The sequence below is a fragment of the Lepisma saccharinum genome, chromosome 3 (genome assembly GCF_977018435.1).
Source record: "Lepisma saccharinum chromosome 3, izLepSacc3.1, whole genome shotgun sequence".
NCBI lineage: Eukaryota > Metazoa > Arthropoda > Insecta > Zygentoma > Lepismatidae > Lepisma > Lepisma saccharinum.
In genome coordinates, this window is record NC_139231.1 from 71,028,624 (window position 1) to 71,050,018 (window position 21,395).

The 21,395-nt window shown below is 37.3% G+C and overlaps 1 protein-coding gene across 1 annotated transcript in view; it reads right to left on the reverse strand.

Moving 5' to 3' along the window:
• Positions 1 to 3,721: 3,721 nt before the first annotated feature.
• bs (serum response factor blistered) overlaps positions 3,722 to 21,395 on the reverse strand; it is a 136,148-nt gene continuing 118,474 nt past the window's right edge. Inside the window, exons 3-6 of the mRNA XM_083118750.1 lie at positions 11,178 to 11,253; positions 8,077 to 8,151; positions 6,794 to 6,964; positions 3,722 to 4,540 (exon numbers count right to left, since the gene is read on the reverse strand). Of these exons, the coding sequence (XP_082974876.1) occupies positions 4,410 to 4,540; positions 6,794 to 6,964; positions 8,077 to 8,151; positions 11,178 to 11,253 (453 nt within the window). The 3' untranslated portion in view covers positions 3,722 to 4,409. The remainder of the gene's footprint in view (positions 4,541 to 6,793; positions 6,965 to 8,076; positions 8,152 to 11,177; positions 11,254 to 21,395) is intronic.

Below are 21,395 nucleotides of genomic sequence, written 5' to 3' on the forward strand. Positions count from 1 at the left end.
ACAACAGCTCATGAGGGGCAGGGCCTACCTACCAACTGCCAGTCTCACTCCCACCTGTGAAGGTGGGAAATCATCCAACCACTTAGAGGATGATGTGTGGTCAGCACGAAGAATCCTGTCGTCGTTGTGGGTTTCTATGGCTGGGTTATGCTACTCGTTTGTAGCTCCCCAATTTTCTGACAATGGTGGGTGGCCACTTGTCCCGTAAACAGGCCAAAATCTCAGGAGAAAAGTTTTTACGCTTTCGCCCAGGAGACTTGAACCTGTGTGTATCCCGTAACCAGAGCCCAAAGCATGATGCCTTAAGACTACATGGCCACTGTATGAAACTCTCTCTCTCACATACACACATACATTGTCAGAAAAGTTCCAGGACTGATTTTTTTATTCTTTGCCAGTGATATTCAAACACAAGAAATGGGTGTTATTCAGTCACCTGATGTGTGTTCTGAATAGACATTGCCTTGGATGTATTTCCATGTAAACTCACTAGGTGGCAGGGCTGTGCTTACCAACCCACTGTTCGGCTTGTTGGCACATTTAGTTGGAAGTTACATGAGTGACGTGATGAGCAGAGTTAACATTAAGTTCTACTTATGCTAGGGAAAATCCCAAGTGAAACATGGAATATGATACAGCAAGCATATCGTGATGAGGGATTATTGGGAAGCCATGTCTTTGAATGGCACAAAAGGTTTCGGGAGGGCAGAGATTCAGTGCAAGACGATCCCAGAGTGACAAAGACAATGTTGATCGCATTTTTTTATGCTAAAGGTTTGGTGCACCATGAATATCTGCCTGAATGACAAGCGATAAACCAAAACTTTTATATTGACTTCCTGAAACAATTGTATCAAGCAATTTGGCAGTGCCGTCCTGATTTGTGGGCATCTGTGCAGTGGTTCTTATTGCTCGACAATGCAAGGCCCTATTCTGCTTTACCAGTCCAGGAATATCTGACCAAGCATATCCCTGCTCTACCACACCCCCACATTCACCCAACCTGTCGCCGTGATTTTCATTGTTTTTTTGTTTCCCCGTGTGAAAACACCGTTTAAAGGGAAGCGGCATGGAGATATTGCAGCAATCCAAACAGCTGTGAATGATGTGCTGAGAAGCATCCCAGACTAAGCTTTCTCTGCTTGCTTCCATGACCTCCAGAAACAGTAGCAGCTGTCCAAGGGGACTATTTGGACAAGACCTAGGACCATTAGTTCCTAAGTTGAATAAATTATTTTTTACAAGCTCAGTCCTGGATCTTTTCTGACAAAGGTTGTATTTATTTCATTAAAAGGTTTAATACAATCATTTGGAAAACTATTACTTTATGCATATTGTCACCATTTTTAAAGGTGAATATTGGCAATCCTGTTATAACACCATTAAGCTTTGTTTCCATGATTATGAAAAACTAAATATGCTGACCAAGGCAGTAATTTATTTTATTAAAAACATAAACTAAACATAACATTTCAACCTTCTAGCAAGGTCTTCTTCAGACTCTGTATCAAGTTCAAGACTTTTGTACTTGATACAGAGTCTGAAGAAGACCTTGCTAGAAGGTTGAAACGTTACGTTTGGTTTATGTTTTTAATAAAATAAATTACTGCCTTGGTCAGCATATTTAGTTTTTCATTGGCAATCCTGCTATTATGTCACTTCCAAAATAGGGTTTTCAGCATGTAAATATTTGCGAAATGCACAGCAGTGGCCTTAATTAAGGCAATTTTGCATGCTGAATCTACATACAACATCATTATATTTACACTGCAAGAAAGAGGAGTGGATTTTTGATGGATTAAATCTAAAAGCAAGCAGCCAGAAAATTCAAATTCCAAGATTGACAATACAACTGGGAGCTATGACATTTTAACTCTTAATGGAAAAAAGGACAGACAGATACATTAGATACATTTTTTAAAACTTTTATTTATTTCTTTCCCTAGTAATGCATCAATAATTACAAAATAATATTAGTCAATAAATAACAAATTATGATTTGTCCTCTGTTCATTACACTGGCACACGGTGCCACAAAGAGTAAAAATTATTTGTTAACTTTTCCAAATTAAAATATTGATTCTCCTTTCCTCTGGAAATAGCATATTAAAAACATTACAATAGTAAAGTATTTACATAACTTGTACATATTAACAATAAATTCAAAGATAGCAAATGTACAAAGTAATACAGTTCTTTACAGAATTGCATAGGATCTTTTTTTATTCCTTTGTTTATCCATGCGAGACCTCCATAAACTCTGGAACTCTTTTATGTTATAGTTGTGATAAACATTAGTCAATCCTGATGAATACAGGGTGTACATAGAAGAACTCTAAGAATTTGTATGACATTTTTTTTTATCTCTGCGAGATATCAGAATTATGTTTTTTGAGGGCAACCCGAAGAAAGGCAGGTGGAGAAGATGTGTCCACATCTCCTCTCCACGATCATTGTGCAAAAGAAATCACAGTTCATCTTTTGTCGAATGGTAAATCAATTAGAAATGTTTGTTTCACTGTGTAGATAGAGGTATTCAATAATGGGCAAAATGGTTTAGAGACTGGGAGTGTTGTGAAAGTAAATTAACAGAAAATGAGGGAAGAGACTTTGTTTCCTGTGCCTCAAAGGCTCAGAAAACTCATTGGCAAGTCAGAGTCTGGACTTGTATCATATTACTCATGATATGATACACTGAGATAAGGCCTTTGTATTCACCCTATATCTTCATCTTCTGTTATGTGTGTTTTAAGATTTCCATCACAAGAACACAAGTACCTTCAGTTCCATGTTCAGGTGGCTATTCTATATCAGTTTTCAAGGTGAATTGTTAAATAATTCATGACAAAAAAATAACAACTGTTATAACAAAAATTAATTTGTATTTACATTTTACACTAAATGTTTACAACCTGTTCTCACTAAGAACATTAAAAAAATCATGGACCATCCCTGAGATGTCAAACTAAGAATCAGCATGAGAGAAAATGATGATCAACAATTTTCTCTCCCTTGGATGTCTAAAAAGATTATCTGTTTCTTAACTCATTGACGTCTATAATTATGCAAGTGTCTCGCCTGAGTCATCAAGAACTAACAAAAAATCGTCAATTAATGAAGTTTTAATGCAGATTGCCATTTCTAGAGTTTAAGAAGCTAGTGGGCCTTTCCCTTGAAATCTAGAAATAACTGATTACCATTGACCCCCCTCCACTGCCTATCTGTCATCTAAAATAAAGAAGCATATTTTGACTAAACAGTCATGTTTCACATCCGTGAAGAAAATAAAGTAAAGTGCTCCCCTGTGCTTTTGCACCATGCCATTAAGGCGTATAGGGATGTGGAGTTGGAGCCCCACACCACACACAATTCCTGGTTGGTAGACTCCCTGCATGTTGTCTACCTAGCTACTGGATGCTGCCAGCTGCACTTCTGGACAGAAAAAAAACCTCTTATTATTTGTTTCTCGATCTCATTGAAGCATGAGTCAACACATTTCCACCATTTGCGACACTGATGCTGATGATTCTTGTAAACAAATCTCTCCATGGAGTTGTTGGGCAAGATATTTCCTTTGATTTTGTACAAAAATTGTCCACCTCTTTTTTCCAGTGGTTGCTGAGGTACAAGCATGTGGCAATGCTGGGAATAGCCCCACACTATGCTTCCTTGTCTCTTACTTGGAAGATGTGGTGCAGAAATGGTTGGAAGTTTGTGATGCTTTACAGGGAGGGGGGGGTACCTTTATGTTGTCCCAGCTTTACATGTTTAATCATTATCATCAGCACTTGGCTCACTGGCCAACAACGTGAATGACGCAGTTTACTAGCAGCTACTCTTCTGTACCACCCCTCCTTTGCACCTCCTGCTAGAAGCAGGGGGGAATGCAGGGGGGTGTCATCCAAGAATATTTGTGTAAGCATCCCCCACTATCATTCTCTCCACATAAATCCTCCCATGTATTCCCAAACTCGAGCAAGCATCCCCCACCTTAGAAATTCCATTTCGAGCACTGACTTAATCAGGGTAGCATCCACACTGAGTGCACTTATATCACATTCCACATCGTTACTCTGATGTTTGGAGAAAGACCGACTCGAAGCAGATCATGGTCCTTCATGGTCTGTAAGAAAGAGTAACTGCAGGCAATTGTGAACATCACATCTGACATCCTTGCGTGGCCGTGGGAAGTGATAAGACATCAGCAGGAACACAAAAGAGCAAACACACCAAAATCTACTGAAACAACCTTCGAGGTATGCCTTCCAGTCGTGTAAGTCAATTTTTGTATTTATCACGTATTAAATTGTCTGCCAAATCCTCAGGTTCTTTTATGCACACCCTGCTTCTCATACAAATAGGATGGATATTGAGAAATAGAGCATATGGACACTACTAATCCACGTTGATCATTTTCTCGACATCGTCAGGTCTTCTGCACTCGGCTTGCTCCCATCCAAAGAGGCTTGAGTGCTTGATGCCAAAGACACAGGCAGAGGGATAGTGATAAAATGTTGGGAGGAACTTCCAGCCGAGTTACCTAAAAAAAAAGTTATTTATGTAAGAATGTGGTGGATAACACTCATGTATGTTAGGGTAGTGTGAAATATGGAAAACTTCATAGCAGGGCATAGGAAAATGTGTCAAAAATTGTACATCCCACAGAACATTGAAGCACAACAGTATTAAGTCTGCACAATCAAACAAAATTTTGGGAATTCTTATTAAAAAACCCTAAAATTTTAAACTTTTTAGATGTATCTTTCTTTTTACAATATCATTCTGGTTCATCCTTTCCCTATTGTTAAAATGTATTTCTGTGACTAATTGAAAACGTTCTCAGGACAGGATTCTCAGACTTTGACTTGTCTGTCCCTCTGATTCCTCAATGCTTTCTGATGAAATACTAAAACATGATGAATGAAACATTAAAATGATATTCAGGTTAGGATTGCCAGATATCCTGTATTCCATGATCTGTTTCGATTTCCTGCAAACATTTATGCAGGATGCACAGTTGTCCTGTATTGGATTTCTAACTGTATAAAATTACATTTTCCATTGAGGGAACAACATTACAACAGCAGATGGACTGCCATTCTAACTTTATCTACATCAAATTGATGTATAAAGAGTATAAGTCAATTTGGAATCAATCTCAGTTAAATTTTCATCCGTTTCTGCTTCCTAATGTGTTAATGATGGCAAAATATAAGTGCATTTTCAGTGAATGCATTTAGCATTGTAGCTCGTAATTCTGATGTAGAATGCATATTTTCATTTAATAGGTGGGCACGATGGAGGGGAAAAAACAGGCTACATACGACAACAGTGGAATCCATTTTGCTATGTTGAGTGAATTAACTTTGTCATGCAATGCTTTTTATAATTATGTGTTCTTGACACCATCTCACCATGGGTGTTACTAGCCTGTTTGTGTTGCAGTTTTAAAGGTACACATTAATCAGGTTTACTTGAACCAAACCCTGCTTCATTTAATCGTCTTGACATAGTGTGGTGTGATACATACATGTGTCCCAGTACTGGCGGACAGTTGATTATTTGAATGACCAGGATTCCACTTAGCAGATAGCATATATAATAGCCTTCTATTTTCTGTAGTGCATGTCTAGTCATTTCCAGTTATCCTGTACCTTGATCACAACCATGACACAACAGTGTGATGAATTCTCACTTCTATGGCAACACTTGTCATGCTATGCCCTTGATGCAATATTCTGATGTTTTTGTGATGCACAGTCAAATTTCCCATTTTATGGGGAAAGGAAAAAGCTTTTGTGCTTAAATTTTGGAGATGTGTGTAGAAGAAAGCTCAAAATTCAGAACTAGCCCTGTTTATAGTGTAAACTACATTTCTTTTTAAATTTGCAACAGATATACAATCAAGGAGAAATAAGTATCCTTTCTGATATTAAAAAAAAGAAAGAAAGTAACTTCAGTTGCACTTATTTTCAAAGCAGAGTCAAGCATTTCTCATCAATACACACACTGTCTTAGTTAAGATTTCTAAAAGGAAAAAGTGTCTTATCTCATTATTATTTATGTTTGCACTTAATGCACTTGTACTTCTTAACCAATGTTAAAAGGAAAGTACCACATATGATTCTTTATTCATCCGATTTAGAATCAAATGAGTCAAAGGATTTTCTAGATCAGTGGTTCTTAACCTATCAATTACCACTCTTTAAATATCTTTTGTTGTTGCAAACCCCAGGATTTAACTTTGTATTTTGAATCAAAGTGCTATTTTTTAAAGTTACTCATCAAGGTTTTATTACAATCATGAATATAATTTATTACAATTATAAATATTCATATTCTGTTGAAATAATTACAAGTTTGTTGGTTTGTTGACAGCTTGGAAATGTGGGGTTTTATAAAGAGGATTTTATATTAAGAAGTGTTTTATTTATGAAACCAAAATTATCACATTTTGTTTAAATCGGTTTATTTAATAACTGAAAATCTATTTTCCCTGAACCTTTCCTACCCAAGTATAGAAATTTGTAACATTTCTTCAAATCTTTGCGGACCCACTGAGAGATCCCCATGGGGATCCACAGATCACAGGTTATGAACTGCTGATCTAAAAGAGTTCTGAAACGCAGGAAAAAGTGGCCTGGGCATTTTTATGGTAGTGTTTCCTTTTTGCCAAAATTAAACAATATTATACACAGATGTTGTCAGGGTTGTTTACCAGGATTTTGTTCAGGCAAACTACTAATTTCCTTGAGAAGGAAACAAATCAACAGAATCTATCTACAACAATTACCTTGATCCTGTCCTTGGCCCTGTCCCTGTGAAGTGAGCTGGACAGGGCTGAATATCACTCCATTTGGAAGACCAGAGTTAGGAGCTGCGTACACAACTCCTTGCTGAGTCTGATACATCACAGCACCAGGATAGGACAGGGTGGAGCTTCCACTTCCAACCACCATGCTCGCTGTTCACATAAAACAAAAGCACAATTAAGACTTTTCTTTACATACAATTACATTAATGATAAATCCAATGAAAGTAAAACTGCATATTGAATCAACCAATAGAACTTCATGACCCTTCCCGAACAAAGGTATGCATGAGCACGAATCTCCCATACACAGGCAGCTGCAAGACTTGCAATTAGTCTGCCATGAAACAGTACCCAGTGCAGACACAAATTGTGGCAGTGGAAGCATTCATCCAAACAGGAGATGCATGCACAGGGGCAGCATGGAGTTGCTCCATATTCTGATGCTTTTTCTCCAAACTGGAAACTTCTGGTTCTACATGTTGCGTTACCAGGAGCTACTCTTCATGAAAGGTAGTGCAGAGGTTCGGAATTGGGGCTGAAGGGACAGAACCATTATGGATGAAACTGTGCCTGCAAAACTCTGAGCACTACATAAGAACACGTGTTTTCATTTTAAACCTATTATCTTCTCCCATCAGCATGAATTTGTTCAAATGCACTCAACTGCTATAACCAATTTTGTTGAACCTACAAGTCGCCTGCTCTTTTTATTTTTAATTACCTCCTAGCATATGAACATTTCAGGTAGTGAAAGCCAGATGTGCAAAGGTGTAAAGCAGATGTTCTATCCAGAAATTTAAGCAAAAATTACTGTATCAAGCAGCACTTGAACTTGGATCTCTGGCATACTGTGCCATTTTCTCATATTAACTGAGCTACCAAGCTGGCCTTGGACTTCGCCTGATCAATGGCACTATTACCAGTGACTTAGATTCAAGTCCTGGTTGAGCCTGCAGCTTTTGCTCAAATCTCTGCACACAATCCGTTCTACCACCCGATACAGTGGCATGCCAAAAATTTTCACAAAGGAGCAGGGGGGGAGGTTACGTATACTTTTTTAAAAGTGGTCCGTCCTTATTTTACCATCTTTTCCTGCCTTTTTTTCTTTTTGGAAATACTGGGCCAAAAAGGAGGAGGGGGTTATGACCCCCACCAACATACCTTAATATACAAGTATGATATTATGATTAAAGTTTTCCATGTGACTTGACTATTTTCATTTATTCAGATTAATGGTGAAAGAAAGGAGGCAGTGAACTTACTTGCAATGAGAGGAGGGTGTATAGATGAGGATGCAGAGCTCACTGCAACTCCATCAGCATTTCCAGCTGGTGAATCTGAAATGAAATGAAAGCCCTTTATAACATGCCATCAGAGTCAGCCTTAGGGAGGGTTAAGTTGTGCACTCACCTGAGGCCACACAATTCAGTGGGGTCTGAACTCAGGTACAATGGTTTATTATAAGTTTACAGAATAACAGTGTTTCGGTTTGATTAATTTTCTGAGATTGATTTGTTGTTTCAAGTCCACTTTATGCACAGGAAGGCTAATTGGGACTGGACCTACAGTTTAAAGTGGGATAGGAACCATTGTGCCATGTGCCTCCACTGGGAATTGAACCTGGGATCCCTTGATTACAAGATGACGTTACAACTGCACCATCGGAGAGGCCTGTTTCGGTTTGAGAAAATAAGATCTCCAGTATTTCCAGACTTCCTGAACTCATGAGCAATTCTGTTGGTTGTAGGTCCCATGCATTCTACAGTAGGTACAGCAACCACCAAGGGTTAATGATTTTGTTGTAGCTTGTGTATGTTTGTGACTGCTCAACATCTTCTACTCCAAATGAAAACACCTTAAAATGACGATTTTTGAATTAACTATTTCAGCATTCAAGACAAGATGGAGAGTGAGTTAGGTTTATGTAAATTGAGAGAAGAACTAGTACAAGACAAAATGAGAATATTTAGGTAAATCTAAATAACCCTAGTTAGTTTTATCATGCCTAACTGTAGAATCTTTATGAAGTTTCTTTAATTATTGCTGAGCATCAGCAGTAATTATGCAACATTATGCAATGTTTTCCTGGGCTCTTCTGTTAGCTTCTTACAATTGCATATTCTAGCATTTTTACTAACAATGAAATATTGTTCCTGGCAGGCCTTAAAATCCGATTTCACTGTGCATTGGATTCACAACACTGATTTTTCTATATCTTTTTACCTTTTTAATAGTGAAAATCTAAAATTTGTTGTTCTGAGCAGATATTTCCTTTCATTTATTAATATTTTCTTCACAAGCATTTTCAAATATTTAGTAGCTCAAGTTCATTACATGCATCACTAATCATGTAGTAACCTTAAGTAGAGTAAGGTTGATTAAAATACTATAAACTTAACCAGAATGCAACTGAGGAGGCAAATCTGGACAAACTAATACAATACATTGTAAATAAAGTAATTTCATGGATACTGGTTCATCTTAATGTATGGAAATTGACTTGATTAGTTGGTTTATCTTACATATGGATTGAAAACCTTTTAATTTTATGTATTCCCAAGAAGTTTGATTGATTGATTTGCTTTGCTTTTTATGCCACTTTTGGCTAATTTGCCAAAATGGGGATAAGTGATGACATGATGAAAATGATGAATGGACACTTACAAACATCCATGCCCAGGTCGGGATTCGAACCTGTGACCTATTCCCCAAAAGTGTTAAAAGTTATCAAGTACTGAACTTGTAGTAATGTTAAGCCAAGACAGGGACCCTTATTGTACAATATAAATTCATTGTTTATTAAATACTTTGTATTATATTATAACTATAGAAGACACACGCACATTCTCGGACAGGACAGATCCTGGCAACTGTCTAGTAGACAAGACAGAAGAAATTATGAGCAAAGTCATACCCTTCACCAAAACAAGCTGATATTGAATGGAACACAATCAACATCATTCAAGGCGAAATCCTAAAATCGATCAGAAAATTACATAAGTATGTTTTATTTATTTATTTATGCTTTGCACTTCTATAGAGGAATGAACCTCCAATTGCAGATGGCATAGACTGCATTTAGTTAATACAATACAAATTACATGGAATATACAAACACATATGTACAAGTTGAATAGATGAGAAGAATGAGACTGTGAATCTTAAACTTATCTATCCATTTTGTTTGCAAGATTCAGTTAAGGTAAGATTCATGGCACTGACCTCACATTCAAATTCAGCTGCAGATGTTGGTACAATTTTGATTGAAGTCACAAGTTCTTTGAGTGAAGTGGGAATGCATTTTAGATTTTGTTTAAAGATGTGAAAATCTTTAACTTCTGACATGCATATGCTTTCCCTTACATTGAAGTTCACCTTTTCACATACAAGAAATTGCCACGTCACCATTACAACACATACTCACCTGAAGGACTTGTATCTGGCTTTAATACACTTACACCCAGAAAGAAATCTAACTGTTCAAAATGGCTATTCACATTGTCCACCAAAGGTTGAAAATAGTTTCTAGAATGCATGGTTTCCCTCCAACTCCTGAGCTACCATCCTCACACTGCGAATCAATCATTTCCAATAATTCAAGAGTTTTTCTAGCCATGCCAATTTCTTATTTTGCTCTAAGAACTTAAAAGGACACCCCCAAAATAATATAGCTCTCAACAAGTTCTCGAGCAGCATTAAATGATGAAGTGACCCAACATACAACACAAGATACAGCCCAGTTCTAGAATTCGATAGAAAAGTTCTTGTGAAACACCCTCTAGAGGTCTCTGATTTGGGGGTGGGGGACTTTGAACAAATCCCGAATACATGAAAACCAAAAAAAGACTGGATATGGTATCACCATACACTGAGTAACAATATGATGTGTGTGTGTATTTTTATATATAGCTATGGAACTCTAAAATTAACTGAACTAAACTGGAAATCAGTAAGTATGATACATTTCATAACATAGTTTACATATCCAGTGGGTAGGAATTACTTATTTCTGGTTGAGATGTGTCACCCATAACCAGAAGGCAGGCAGCACAAACTTTAAGACAGAGGAGAAAATCCCCCCCCCCCCTTTCAATTACACCCTGGTGACACCTCAAGTGACTTTCGTGTAAGAGGTTTATAGACGTTGATAGAACTTCTGAAACAACTGAAACCTTGCTCTGAGCTCATTTGAAAGGCAGAGGAATGGGAAAGTCAAGTCGATATTCCTGCATAAGGAACTCTGGGTACCCAGGAGCAATATTTTATATCCGTCTATCTATCTAACCATCTCCCCCACCACTAATGGCATTTCTTTGCCACTGATCATTATATCAATCTCTTGTAGATTAAAATTTCAACTTACCTCCTTGTTCAGGTGATACCGAGCCATTTCTGCTTGAATCGCTAAATCCTTGATCTGATTTTGGAGACAGAGTATCCTGTAATGTATAAGAAATACATGAAGTAAGAAAATTTCTCAATTTAGGCATAAAGTACATACTACGCAAAATCATTAGTTCATCCAATAATTTATCTTGAAGTAAAATTATGCATGAACTAATGCACAGCATTTCAAAAACGTTACAAATGAAACTGAAAATAAAACTCCATGGTGCAAGAACACCTGCCAAATTAATTTTCTTGGGTGATGTTTTAAGAGTCGTCTAAGGGTACGTATTGCGCCAAAATGACCATAAATTTGGTCTTGGTGTGTATGTAAATATATAAATCCTAGAAGGTGTCATACAACAAAAAGTCAACATGTGTTGAGAGAGAGGAAATCTTTCCCAGGCACAAACTTCATTATGTTTGAATTTTTGGGAGGCCTGCAGTATAATATACCAATACCAAACAAATATTCTCCACATAGCATGTGTCACTCATGATAAAATTCAAGTATAATTCCCGGTTTTCAAGGTAGATTTTCAAAAAATTCAAGGCCACAAGCAGATGTTTTCTCTATTTCAACCTTGAGTATTACCGCCTCTCAACACTCGCACAGATGCACCAGAGGCGCAACAACGAACTTTTGTCTGGGGGGGCAATTACCAGGATAAACGTACCAATAATAATATTAATGACGTTATTAGGACTATTATTATTATTATTAGTAGTAGTGGTGGTAGCATCAAAGACGTTATCATCCTCGTAAATTACACAAAAAGGGGGTAGAAGTCAAACGATTTTAAACATTTTTTTTTAAAAAAAAAGTTCAATTTCACAATCATTAATAATGGAAAACAAACAAGTACACAAACTGTATTTTTGAAAGGCGGAAAATGCATGATAAATGCATTCCGAATATTATTCTTTTCGTACATATAGCATGTATAACTTTCATGTACAACATATGTTTTACACATATTCAAAATTGAGTGATGTAAAATAAGAAAATGCAAGCCAACACTAAATTGTGTACATATTCAAAGTTTCTTTAATACATGCATATATATATATATATATATATATATATATATATATATATATACACACACACACACGCACACACACACACACACACACACATACACGGTGTCCCAGGAATAGGTGGCATAACTTCAGGAGCGTGTTCCTTACATGTAAACAATGAAAGAAGTTTATATGAACATAGATCCAGAAATGTTTGGTTTCCGAGTTATAGGCTGTCACAACACGTGCTCACTGGAATTTGTCTATATTCCTCATTTGGTCTATGGCACTTAGTTCTTCACAGCACTCTAGAAGAGATGTTCAAAATGTCCACCTCTGGCCTCAATACAGGTCACACATCAACGTCGCATGGCCACTCGAATACGCTCCCAAATGCCTGGCGTGTTCCGTATTGTCTCACAACCTGGTACAATACAATTGTGGAGAGTATTCACATCTGCAGTGATTTCAAATGGCCCCATAAGTTTAAATCCGAGGGGTTTAAATCGGGTGAGCATGGAGGCCAAGCAATTGGTCCACCTCTACCGATCCACCGAGCAGAGTACCTTTGATTGAAGTATCTGTGGGCAACAAGACTAAAGTGTGCGGGAGCACCATAATGCATGTAGTGCATTTGCTGACATATGTTCACTGGAACATCTTCCAAGACGGGCCTCTACAGCATTGTCATCTACCAAACCATACACGAAGTGCATATTTGCTCGTTCCTGATTGGTGTACATGGTCTCAACAATGCCCACTCATCAAATACCTGGTTGTGTTACAGGAAACCACCTGTGGAAGATACACACATTCCAGTGAGCACGTGTTGTGACAGCCTATAACTTGGAAACCAAACATTTCCGGACCTATGTTCATATAAACTTCTTTCATATTCCTGAAGTTATGCCACCTATTTCTGGGACACCCTGTATATACAGCATATAGGTCTATTATTTAATATTTATATTCATTACATAATCAATTCATCCATCTCATACCAAACCAACAGCAAAAAATTATATAAATTGTCTCTCAAATGTGCATGCTCCTATTCTTCGCAACAATTGTTCATGCATTCAAGACAAAATCCGTTAAGAGAAGTCTTATTTTTCTCTCTGGTAATTTACAATGCATTACAGAAAACAATCATATTGCGAGTGAAGCGAACAAGAAAAATTTTAATCCATTTTTTTGCAAACTGAAAACAATATTGATTTAATAGGGCTCAAATAATTTCATGAGGCACCATGGCATTCTCTCGTTTACAACTTTTATCATTTAGATTGTTCGGCGGCCAGGGCAGACTCCCGCCGCTCCCTAGCTACGGCTCTGAACTTGACGAAACTAAGAAAATTTTATGAAATGTATTTTTATATACATAAAATTTGAAATCGAGGGGGATGATTGCCTCTCTGTGCCCTCTGCAGGTGCCCTTGGTAATGACCAAAATGACTTAAATGACACATAGTACTCCTTGTGCAAAAAACAAACACTATTTAGCCAGTTCGAACTACAATGCCTTTGCAGTTTAACATACAGGAATGGGCGTCTGGAGGGGAGCAAGGGGACTGTGCGCCCCCCTTGGAAAATGGATGTCTCCATAAACTTATATATTACACACATGTATTTAATTTAATTCACAGTAATTTATGTTTATTATTGGAAGGATTATTTTCTTGTAGTTTACGGTTAATACAAGCATAAGGAAACAGTTTTTCGTTGTGACGTTTCAGGAGAACACACGCTCCCTTCATCAGACATTAATTTATATTTTGACTAAAGATACAGTTATAACAATGGTTAGCAATTTTTTAAACAAAAAGAATCCGTTATATAATGGATGTTGTCAATGTTACATTGTTGTAATATAACAACCTAACTGTGAAAAGAAGCAGTCTGTTTTATTTTTATTTCAGATAAAAAAAATTTGATCACATTATTTTAAAATTATGAATCCCAAATATCATCAGGTAATTCAAAGTCATCATTGTTTTCACACAGTTTCTTGATGTTTTCTGTTACATTAAATTTTAAAGATGGTGGCTTACTCCATTTGTGAAAAAGAAAACTCCATTTTGGATCTATGTTACCATTTTCATTATTTAATTTATTCCAGTGTTCTTCTGCAATGAACGAAGCTTCCCAGACATTCAACTCTATGTTTCCCGTCAATCTTTTTAAAACAGACTGCTTCCTTTCAGTTAGGTTGCTATATTACAAAAATGTAACATTGACAACATCCATTATATAACGGCTTATTTTTGTTTAAAAAATTGCTAACCATTGTTATAACTGTATCTTTAGTCAAAATATAAATAAATGTCTGATGAAGGGAGCGTGTGTTCTCCTGAAACGTCACAACGAAATACTGTTTTCTTATGCTTGTAATAACCGTAAACTACAAGAAAATAATTCTACAATGCAAGCAATGCGTACATACAAGAAAAACTATTATTGGAAGGATGTTGTAGGAACATGAGAACTTCATTCTGAATGTTTCTTTTTCGAGGGGGAATAACTATTATGGGGGGAAATATGTCTCGTTTGCCCCCTGGAAAATATTACCATCCTTGCCCCTCCCTGGAAAAAATCCTGTGGACGTTCATGTATACAGGGTGTCCAAAAAATGTACACATGTTAACAGGAATATCAAAATCAGTGTACATTGCATTTTGGAAGAGAGACATTCCAAGAGGAGTCCATGCTCTCAATGCAGATGATCCTGATCAATGAGCGTAGTTTTGTGATTTGTACTTGGCAAGGTGGATTGGATAAAGAGGTTCAGAAGAATATCCTCTGCTTTCACCAGACCTTACGCCACTAGATCTTGTGTATGGGAATGCATAAAAGATGAAGTTTACAGTACAAAACTGACAGAGTCGAAGAATTGAAGGCAGCCACTGCATGAAAATGCACACAAATACCGAACGAAATAATATTTTTTTCAACGCTTCGTGTTTCTAGCAGTACTGGAGCAGAAGGGTCGTCAGTTTGAAATCAAACAAAATATTCACATATGTAGATTATTTTAAATTTTGAAAAGAAACTATCTTAATAAAAAGTAGGACACCCTGTATTGTTATTAGCTTCACAAGAATGTCATTTTCAGAAACTTATGACTTGACACATTATCTAAAAGGTTTACGAAACACATTTTTATTATCGATTTAGACGAAAAACTAATCACTTCAGTGAAAATAACGATTGAATAGCACCCTGCGTCTCGATCCAATGTACAGCTTAGGGCAACCAAAGTACAAACGAAATTCTTTTAAGGAAATATCGAGGGCGGAGTGCCGCTATAGGAAAAATATGGCAAGGAATAGCCTCATTTCTGTAGAATGAGAGTAGATTGATTCGGAAATTTCAAACAATGAAATACGGGGCATTTAACGAAACTGGTCGTTCTTGTACATATGTTACAGGATATCTGGGAAGTAAAGTGTAGAAATAGGGGTGGCTTAAGGGCGGTACGACTGCCCGGATCGTAGTCCTATGGGAGGGAGCGCCGACTGTTTGTGCACACACTTTATGCACAGAAAGGCTAATCGGGACTGGACCTGCAGTTTAAAGTAGGATCCAAACCACTATGGGCCTCTACCGACCAGGTGTGTGGTTACTTGTTTTAAAAGAGTTGGATTTACTGTTGACGAGAATAAATTGAAGTTACTGCAGCTAATAAGTACTGTATATAGCAAAATCATGTAACAGTTTAAGCAATGAGATTACTGTCATTTTGATGTCATTATGTAGGTATTAAATAAACACATACCTACAATAAACGTGTTCTTAACAGTGACACTTGAAGTACTTTTAAAGCAATTTTTTTCGTTATTAAAACAGCAAATATATAAATAGCATGGCCATGTTTTTTTTTTGTTTTTTTTTTTTGGAGGAAGGTGGAAAGTTGGAGGACCTGGGTAGAAGGATTTTGTGCAAAAATGCACCTCGCCCGGTTGGAAATTTTGTCTTGAGCCGCCCCTATGTAGGAAAAAAAATCCGACACTCTCTCCAACGTCTACAATTTCTTAAATTCGCACACTGGTTGGGTGTAATGTGTCTGCAGTTTTGTCACACGCGAGTGCATGCAACAGGCCATGAGAGTTTGCGTAAGCGTTTGATCATATGACGCACGCACCGTCAATCGCTTATTTAAAATTAGTTCCGTAATACCTTTCCATTCACGCCTCGGCCATTTCCGTTTATGCATCGCTGATCTGCAAGTTAAGATCTTGCAGTGTTCGTAAAAGGTCATGCAAGGCTATCAGCTGATTCCCGTACACGCTGGGGCAGGTAGACACAATGAATGAACGCCGCTGCCTATATATAGGGGGGGGGGGGGCAGGTAAGTCCCAGTTGGCCCGAGGCGCCGTGGCCTGCTCGCGCCATAAAAGGAGTCGGTGTCTGACAAGAGGTCGCTCGCTTCCCCTTTTATGGCAGCCAGAAGCACTCGTATGAGTCAGACGATCTGCTCCGTACGGCTCTTGACTGCCAATTGACCGGCGCTGGAAAATCGTCCAGAGGTGGACTTACGCTCGGCATTTACGGACATCGGACGCGGATTCTATTACAGAACGTGTGATATGGTCACGAGAAAAGGCTAAACTTGGGTACCTGGCTTTCACGTGACCTCTCCACCATACCGAATAAAGGCCTAGATCGTAATAAACACGGAAGTTTCTTCTAATGCGAAATGTGTAGTAACTTTCTATGCGTGCCACATTATGGAAATTGGCCCAGAGAGACAAACTGAAGAAAACTGCTTTTAAATAATATCTTCCCTTTTAAAAAGCGCTTATCAATAAAAACTAATAAGCGCTCCAGTGTCAAGTGTCGGTAACACAAAAACTACCAGAGCTATACAGATAAAATCTGTTGGGCGGACTGCACTACTAAATAAATGAAATCTACAGGGTTGTCTGCTTGATTGTGGGACAACAATCGATCAAAGTTACCTGTCGATATCTCGAAAACTAGCCAAATTGAAGATCTAAAATTTTCCTGCAACTGAAAACTAACAAACGCTGATTTATCACGACAAATTATTTCGTTGATCCGTCCGTTTGTCCATGAGGGTCAAATAATTTAAATACCACAATCAATACATTTTTAATATTAAGATATCCTTGAAACCACTGGAGCTAAAAATACTGCGAAATACTCATTTGAGGAGAAATTTACATTCTTGATTGGCGCCAAGAATATAAATTACAATGTTCTGGTTGACAATCGATACAGGTCGACTTCTCGGAAACACAAAACCCGGCGAACTGAAATAATACCTATCTAACGCGATACACTAGGACCTCTAGCTGTCTCTGTGGTAAATAACAACCTACGGTATATATGTTTAACCATCCAATACTCAGGAACAAATAAAGGTCCAAACGAGTAATTTGGTGTGCCGAAAGACGACCTGATTCTACAAAATGTTATCGACTGGTCTGTTTTGTCTGCTAATGACAGTTAAAAATTGAATAATTGGCATTATAGCAACTTATTCCAATACGTAAAGGTATATTATATATTCTCTGGTTAAAATGCCGATAAATTAAGGTTAGCTAATGCATGCCTTGTCTCAGACATCTTTGGGGAAAACATCTGAAATAGAAGATGCGAGAGATTATTTTCAATCTATTGTGAAAACAAAGTTGATGTAAACAAAACCACCTGACTTGAGAGAAATAAGTTTATTTCCATCCTGTTACCTCTGGTGCGATTTTGTCCATGAATATATTGATTGTAGCTGTATGACTAATAATATGAGGTCCCACACCTTCAATGTAACAGCTACGTTGAGTGGTATGGCTTTATCACATGCACTGCCGGCCCCCGTGGCGGACTGGTTAGCACATCGCACTACGACGCCAGGGGTCCCGGGTTCGAATTCTGGCCTGGGCATGGATGTTTGTAAGTGTCCATTCATCAATTTAATCATATCATCACTCATCTCCATCCCAATCTTCGCAAATTAGCCAAAAAAGTGACAGAAAAAGCGAAGTAAAATAAATCAAATAAAAAAATCGCATGCACTATATTCGTACGCGCAAGATTCCTACCGTTGGATTAACAACTTGGATTTCAAACAAACCACTTGTATTTGTTTACATTAACTATGTTCTTACAGAGGACAGGGAATAGTTCTACCTCCTAGTGGGTGTAATTTTTCCCGTTAGAATGTTCGTGCCTTTTTTTGGTAGTTGCATGACAGTCGGCATTGACGGTCTTTGGTCATAATTTTTCCTATCAACTTTCTACAGTGTAAACTTTGCCCTAAAACATCATTAGTGATACCTATCCACCAAAAGGGAGGAAAATAATGCTCAAATTATAGGGAGATATCACTTACAGTTACAGCATACAAAATACGTATATGCAGCAAATAAATTAAAGAAAATGTAACAGAAGAGAAAATTGGAGAACAGTGTGGCTTTCTAAACGGTCACTCGTGTATAGATGCTATACTTGTAATGAAACAATTAATCGAAAAAAGAAAGTCATTTAATTGTCCACTTTATGTCCCACCTGTTCAAGCGGCTCTGCTGCCCACCCAGTGTGGTATAAAGTCGGTACCTGGCGGAAACTCTGGAGGGTAAAGGCGGCCAGGGGCATGGTATTGATCACATCACCCCCACCTTCGGCCGTGATCAAGAAAGTGTGGGGGCCCTAACTCCGCATCCCCTATACGTCTTCATGGCGTGGTGCAATAATGCACAGGGGAGCACTTTACCTTTTCTTTTACTTTATGTATTATATTTGGATCTTGAAAAGGCATATGACCAAGTAAAAAAAATCAAACAAATTATGGTAAGGCTTAGAAAATGATCACGTCCCAAACAATTTAGTAATGTAATAGAACCTTTATGAAGCTACATTAGTGAAAATCAAAATAGATCACGGAAGAATAACTGATATTGATGGCAACAAGAGAAGATGATCTACAAAGGTCTGTTTTGAAACTTCAATCTATTCTTACAAACTACTGTATAACATGAAAATTTCAGAGGATAAAACAAAGTCAATGACAATAAATGGGAAAAAATAAAACTTCCTAGAGTAAAAATGGTGATAACAGGTAACAGACTTTAGATATCTGGGAAGTCATATTTCACAATTCGAACGCAAACAATGTTGTGAAAAAATTAATAAAATGTAACAGAAATAGATTAAATAGAATTTTAAAATTTTGGAAACAAATGAGAAAAGAAATTCAAATTAGATACCATACCATAATTTCAAAACCGTATGGTAGCGAATGTTGGGCTCTTCGTCAACATGATAAAACTAGAATAAATTGTTCACGAATTAGATTCTTGTTGTCTTTAAGTGGAGTAAACTTAAGAGATAAAATTATAGACGTGAAGAAATCCGAGTTGAAGCAATGGTGGACGAAATTTAAAAGTATCGGTTAAAATGGAAGCAACATGTTCTGAGGATGCCAGATCGCAGTTTGCTTCAAAAATTATTAAATGACAGGCCAAAAGGGAAAATAAATTTAGGAAGACCATATCGCCGACGATGGAATGGTCAATTTTTGTAGTCGCAGAATGGGCTTTGGTTACCCAGACCTGCAAGAGGAAGAACAAAAACAACATAGTGTATCCCAAATTGTCCAATGTTAACTTATTCTATTTTGTAGAGGACATTGACGACCAAAATGAAACTACTGTTACAGACACATTGGTGGAGGGGAGGGATGCACGGCAATCCCCTCCAGCCCACGGACTATAAAATGCCGTCTCGGTGAAACCAGTGCATGACTCATGTTTCGCCCACTCATAATTAGCGCCCAGATTTTTTATGCAATTCAACATTTCATTTCAGCGTGTTTGGTCGCTCAAAAACTTAAAAAGTATCGACGAATTACATTACTGTGACAATCACGTTAACTTTCTTGGTTTACATATCCTAAAAAATAGTTTATCACAAAACCCAGATTATCCGAAACGATTTTAAAGTAAATTTTAAATACATAAAAACACTTTTCCGTCGCCATGATCCTTATTTAATGAGATAAGAATGACTATGCAACAACTATTTTCTAAAATATTATTTTCAGTGACCAGAACGCTACATTTTAAAAGTAGCTTTGCTCCAGCCACACTTATGATACCCATCATTCGATATATTTTGATTGCAGTGTTACCATCTGAGAATGACAAGGTGCCTATGTATTAGTGGCATATCAAGTCAAATTTGATCTCTGAATTGCACTTAGGATGCTATCCAAATTAATGTTACAGCTGAACATAAATGAAGGGCTCGGGTGTAAAACATGGTAATTTTTGAGTTACAAAGTAAAATGTGCCATGTTTCAATTTTCAAGTGAAATTGCCATGTCATACAATTTCCATTGGACTCAGTGAAACCTTGTGAAATTTGTAAACACAACACGAAAACAATTTATCTACAGTATAGCTTATAATAACATTTTTTTCTTAATGAACTCAGAAATGACCAAAACGTCACTTACCATGTTTTACACCCAAGCCCTTCAAATATAATTTGATGAAAAGATTATCTCGGGCTACCGACCAGGTGAGTTGTGGAAATGATTCCAAGCTTTCGAGAGCTAACGTCACTCTCATCTTCAGGGTAGAAGTTCGTTAGCTCTCAAAAGCTTGGAATCATTTCCACAACTCACCTGGTCGGTAGCCCGAGATAATCTTTTCATCATTCGTCGCCAGGAAAGCTTCAAGGCTTACTATAAATATAATTTGTTAGGATTACTTATGTTTACATATTAACATGCGTTCAGTAGGATTAATTATTTCATTTTTAATACAATAACATGAAGTTAGTATTTTAAACGAAAAATATCAATGGCAACCATGACGAAAAACTAAATGAGAACGAGGGAAAGGTGACAGTATTTATACTTTTTGATAAGAAACAAAGTACACATATCGAACTACACACTTACAAACAAGGCGACATTTACTTTTCATGTTTTACTGATGCAAAAAGACAAAATATTCTATTGCCACATACAAAATTTACCTTGAAACACTGAGAAGAAAGGTTTCTATAGCGAAAATTTCGTCACAAAAAAATTGTAGCGACACTACAGCTACAAATTGTGTAGCCAGCTACAGTAGCGCGCCACTTCCGACCACTGTTTATTTTACGTTGTAGCTTCTTAAATGTACAGAACATATTTCGATCCCAG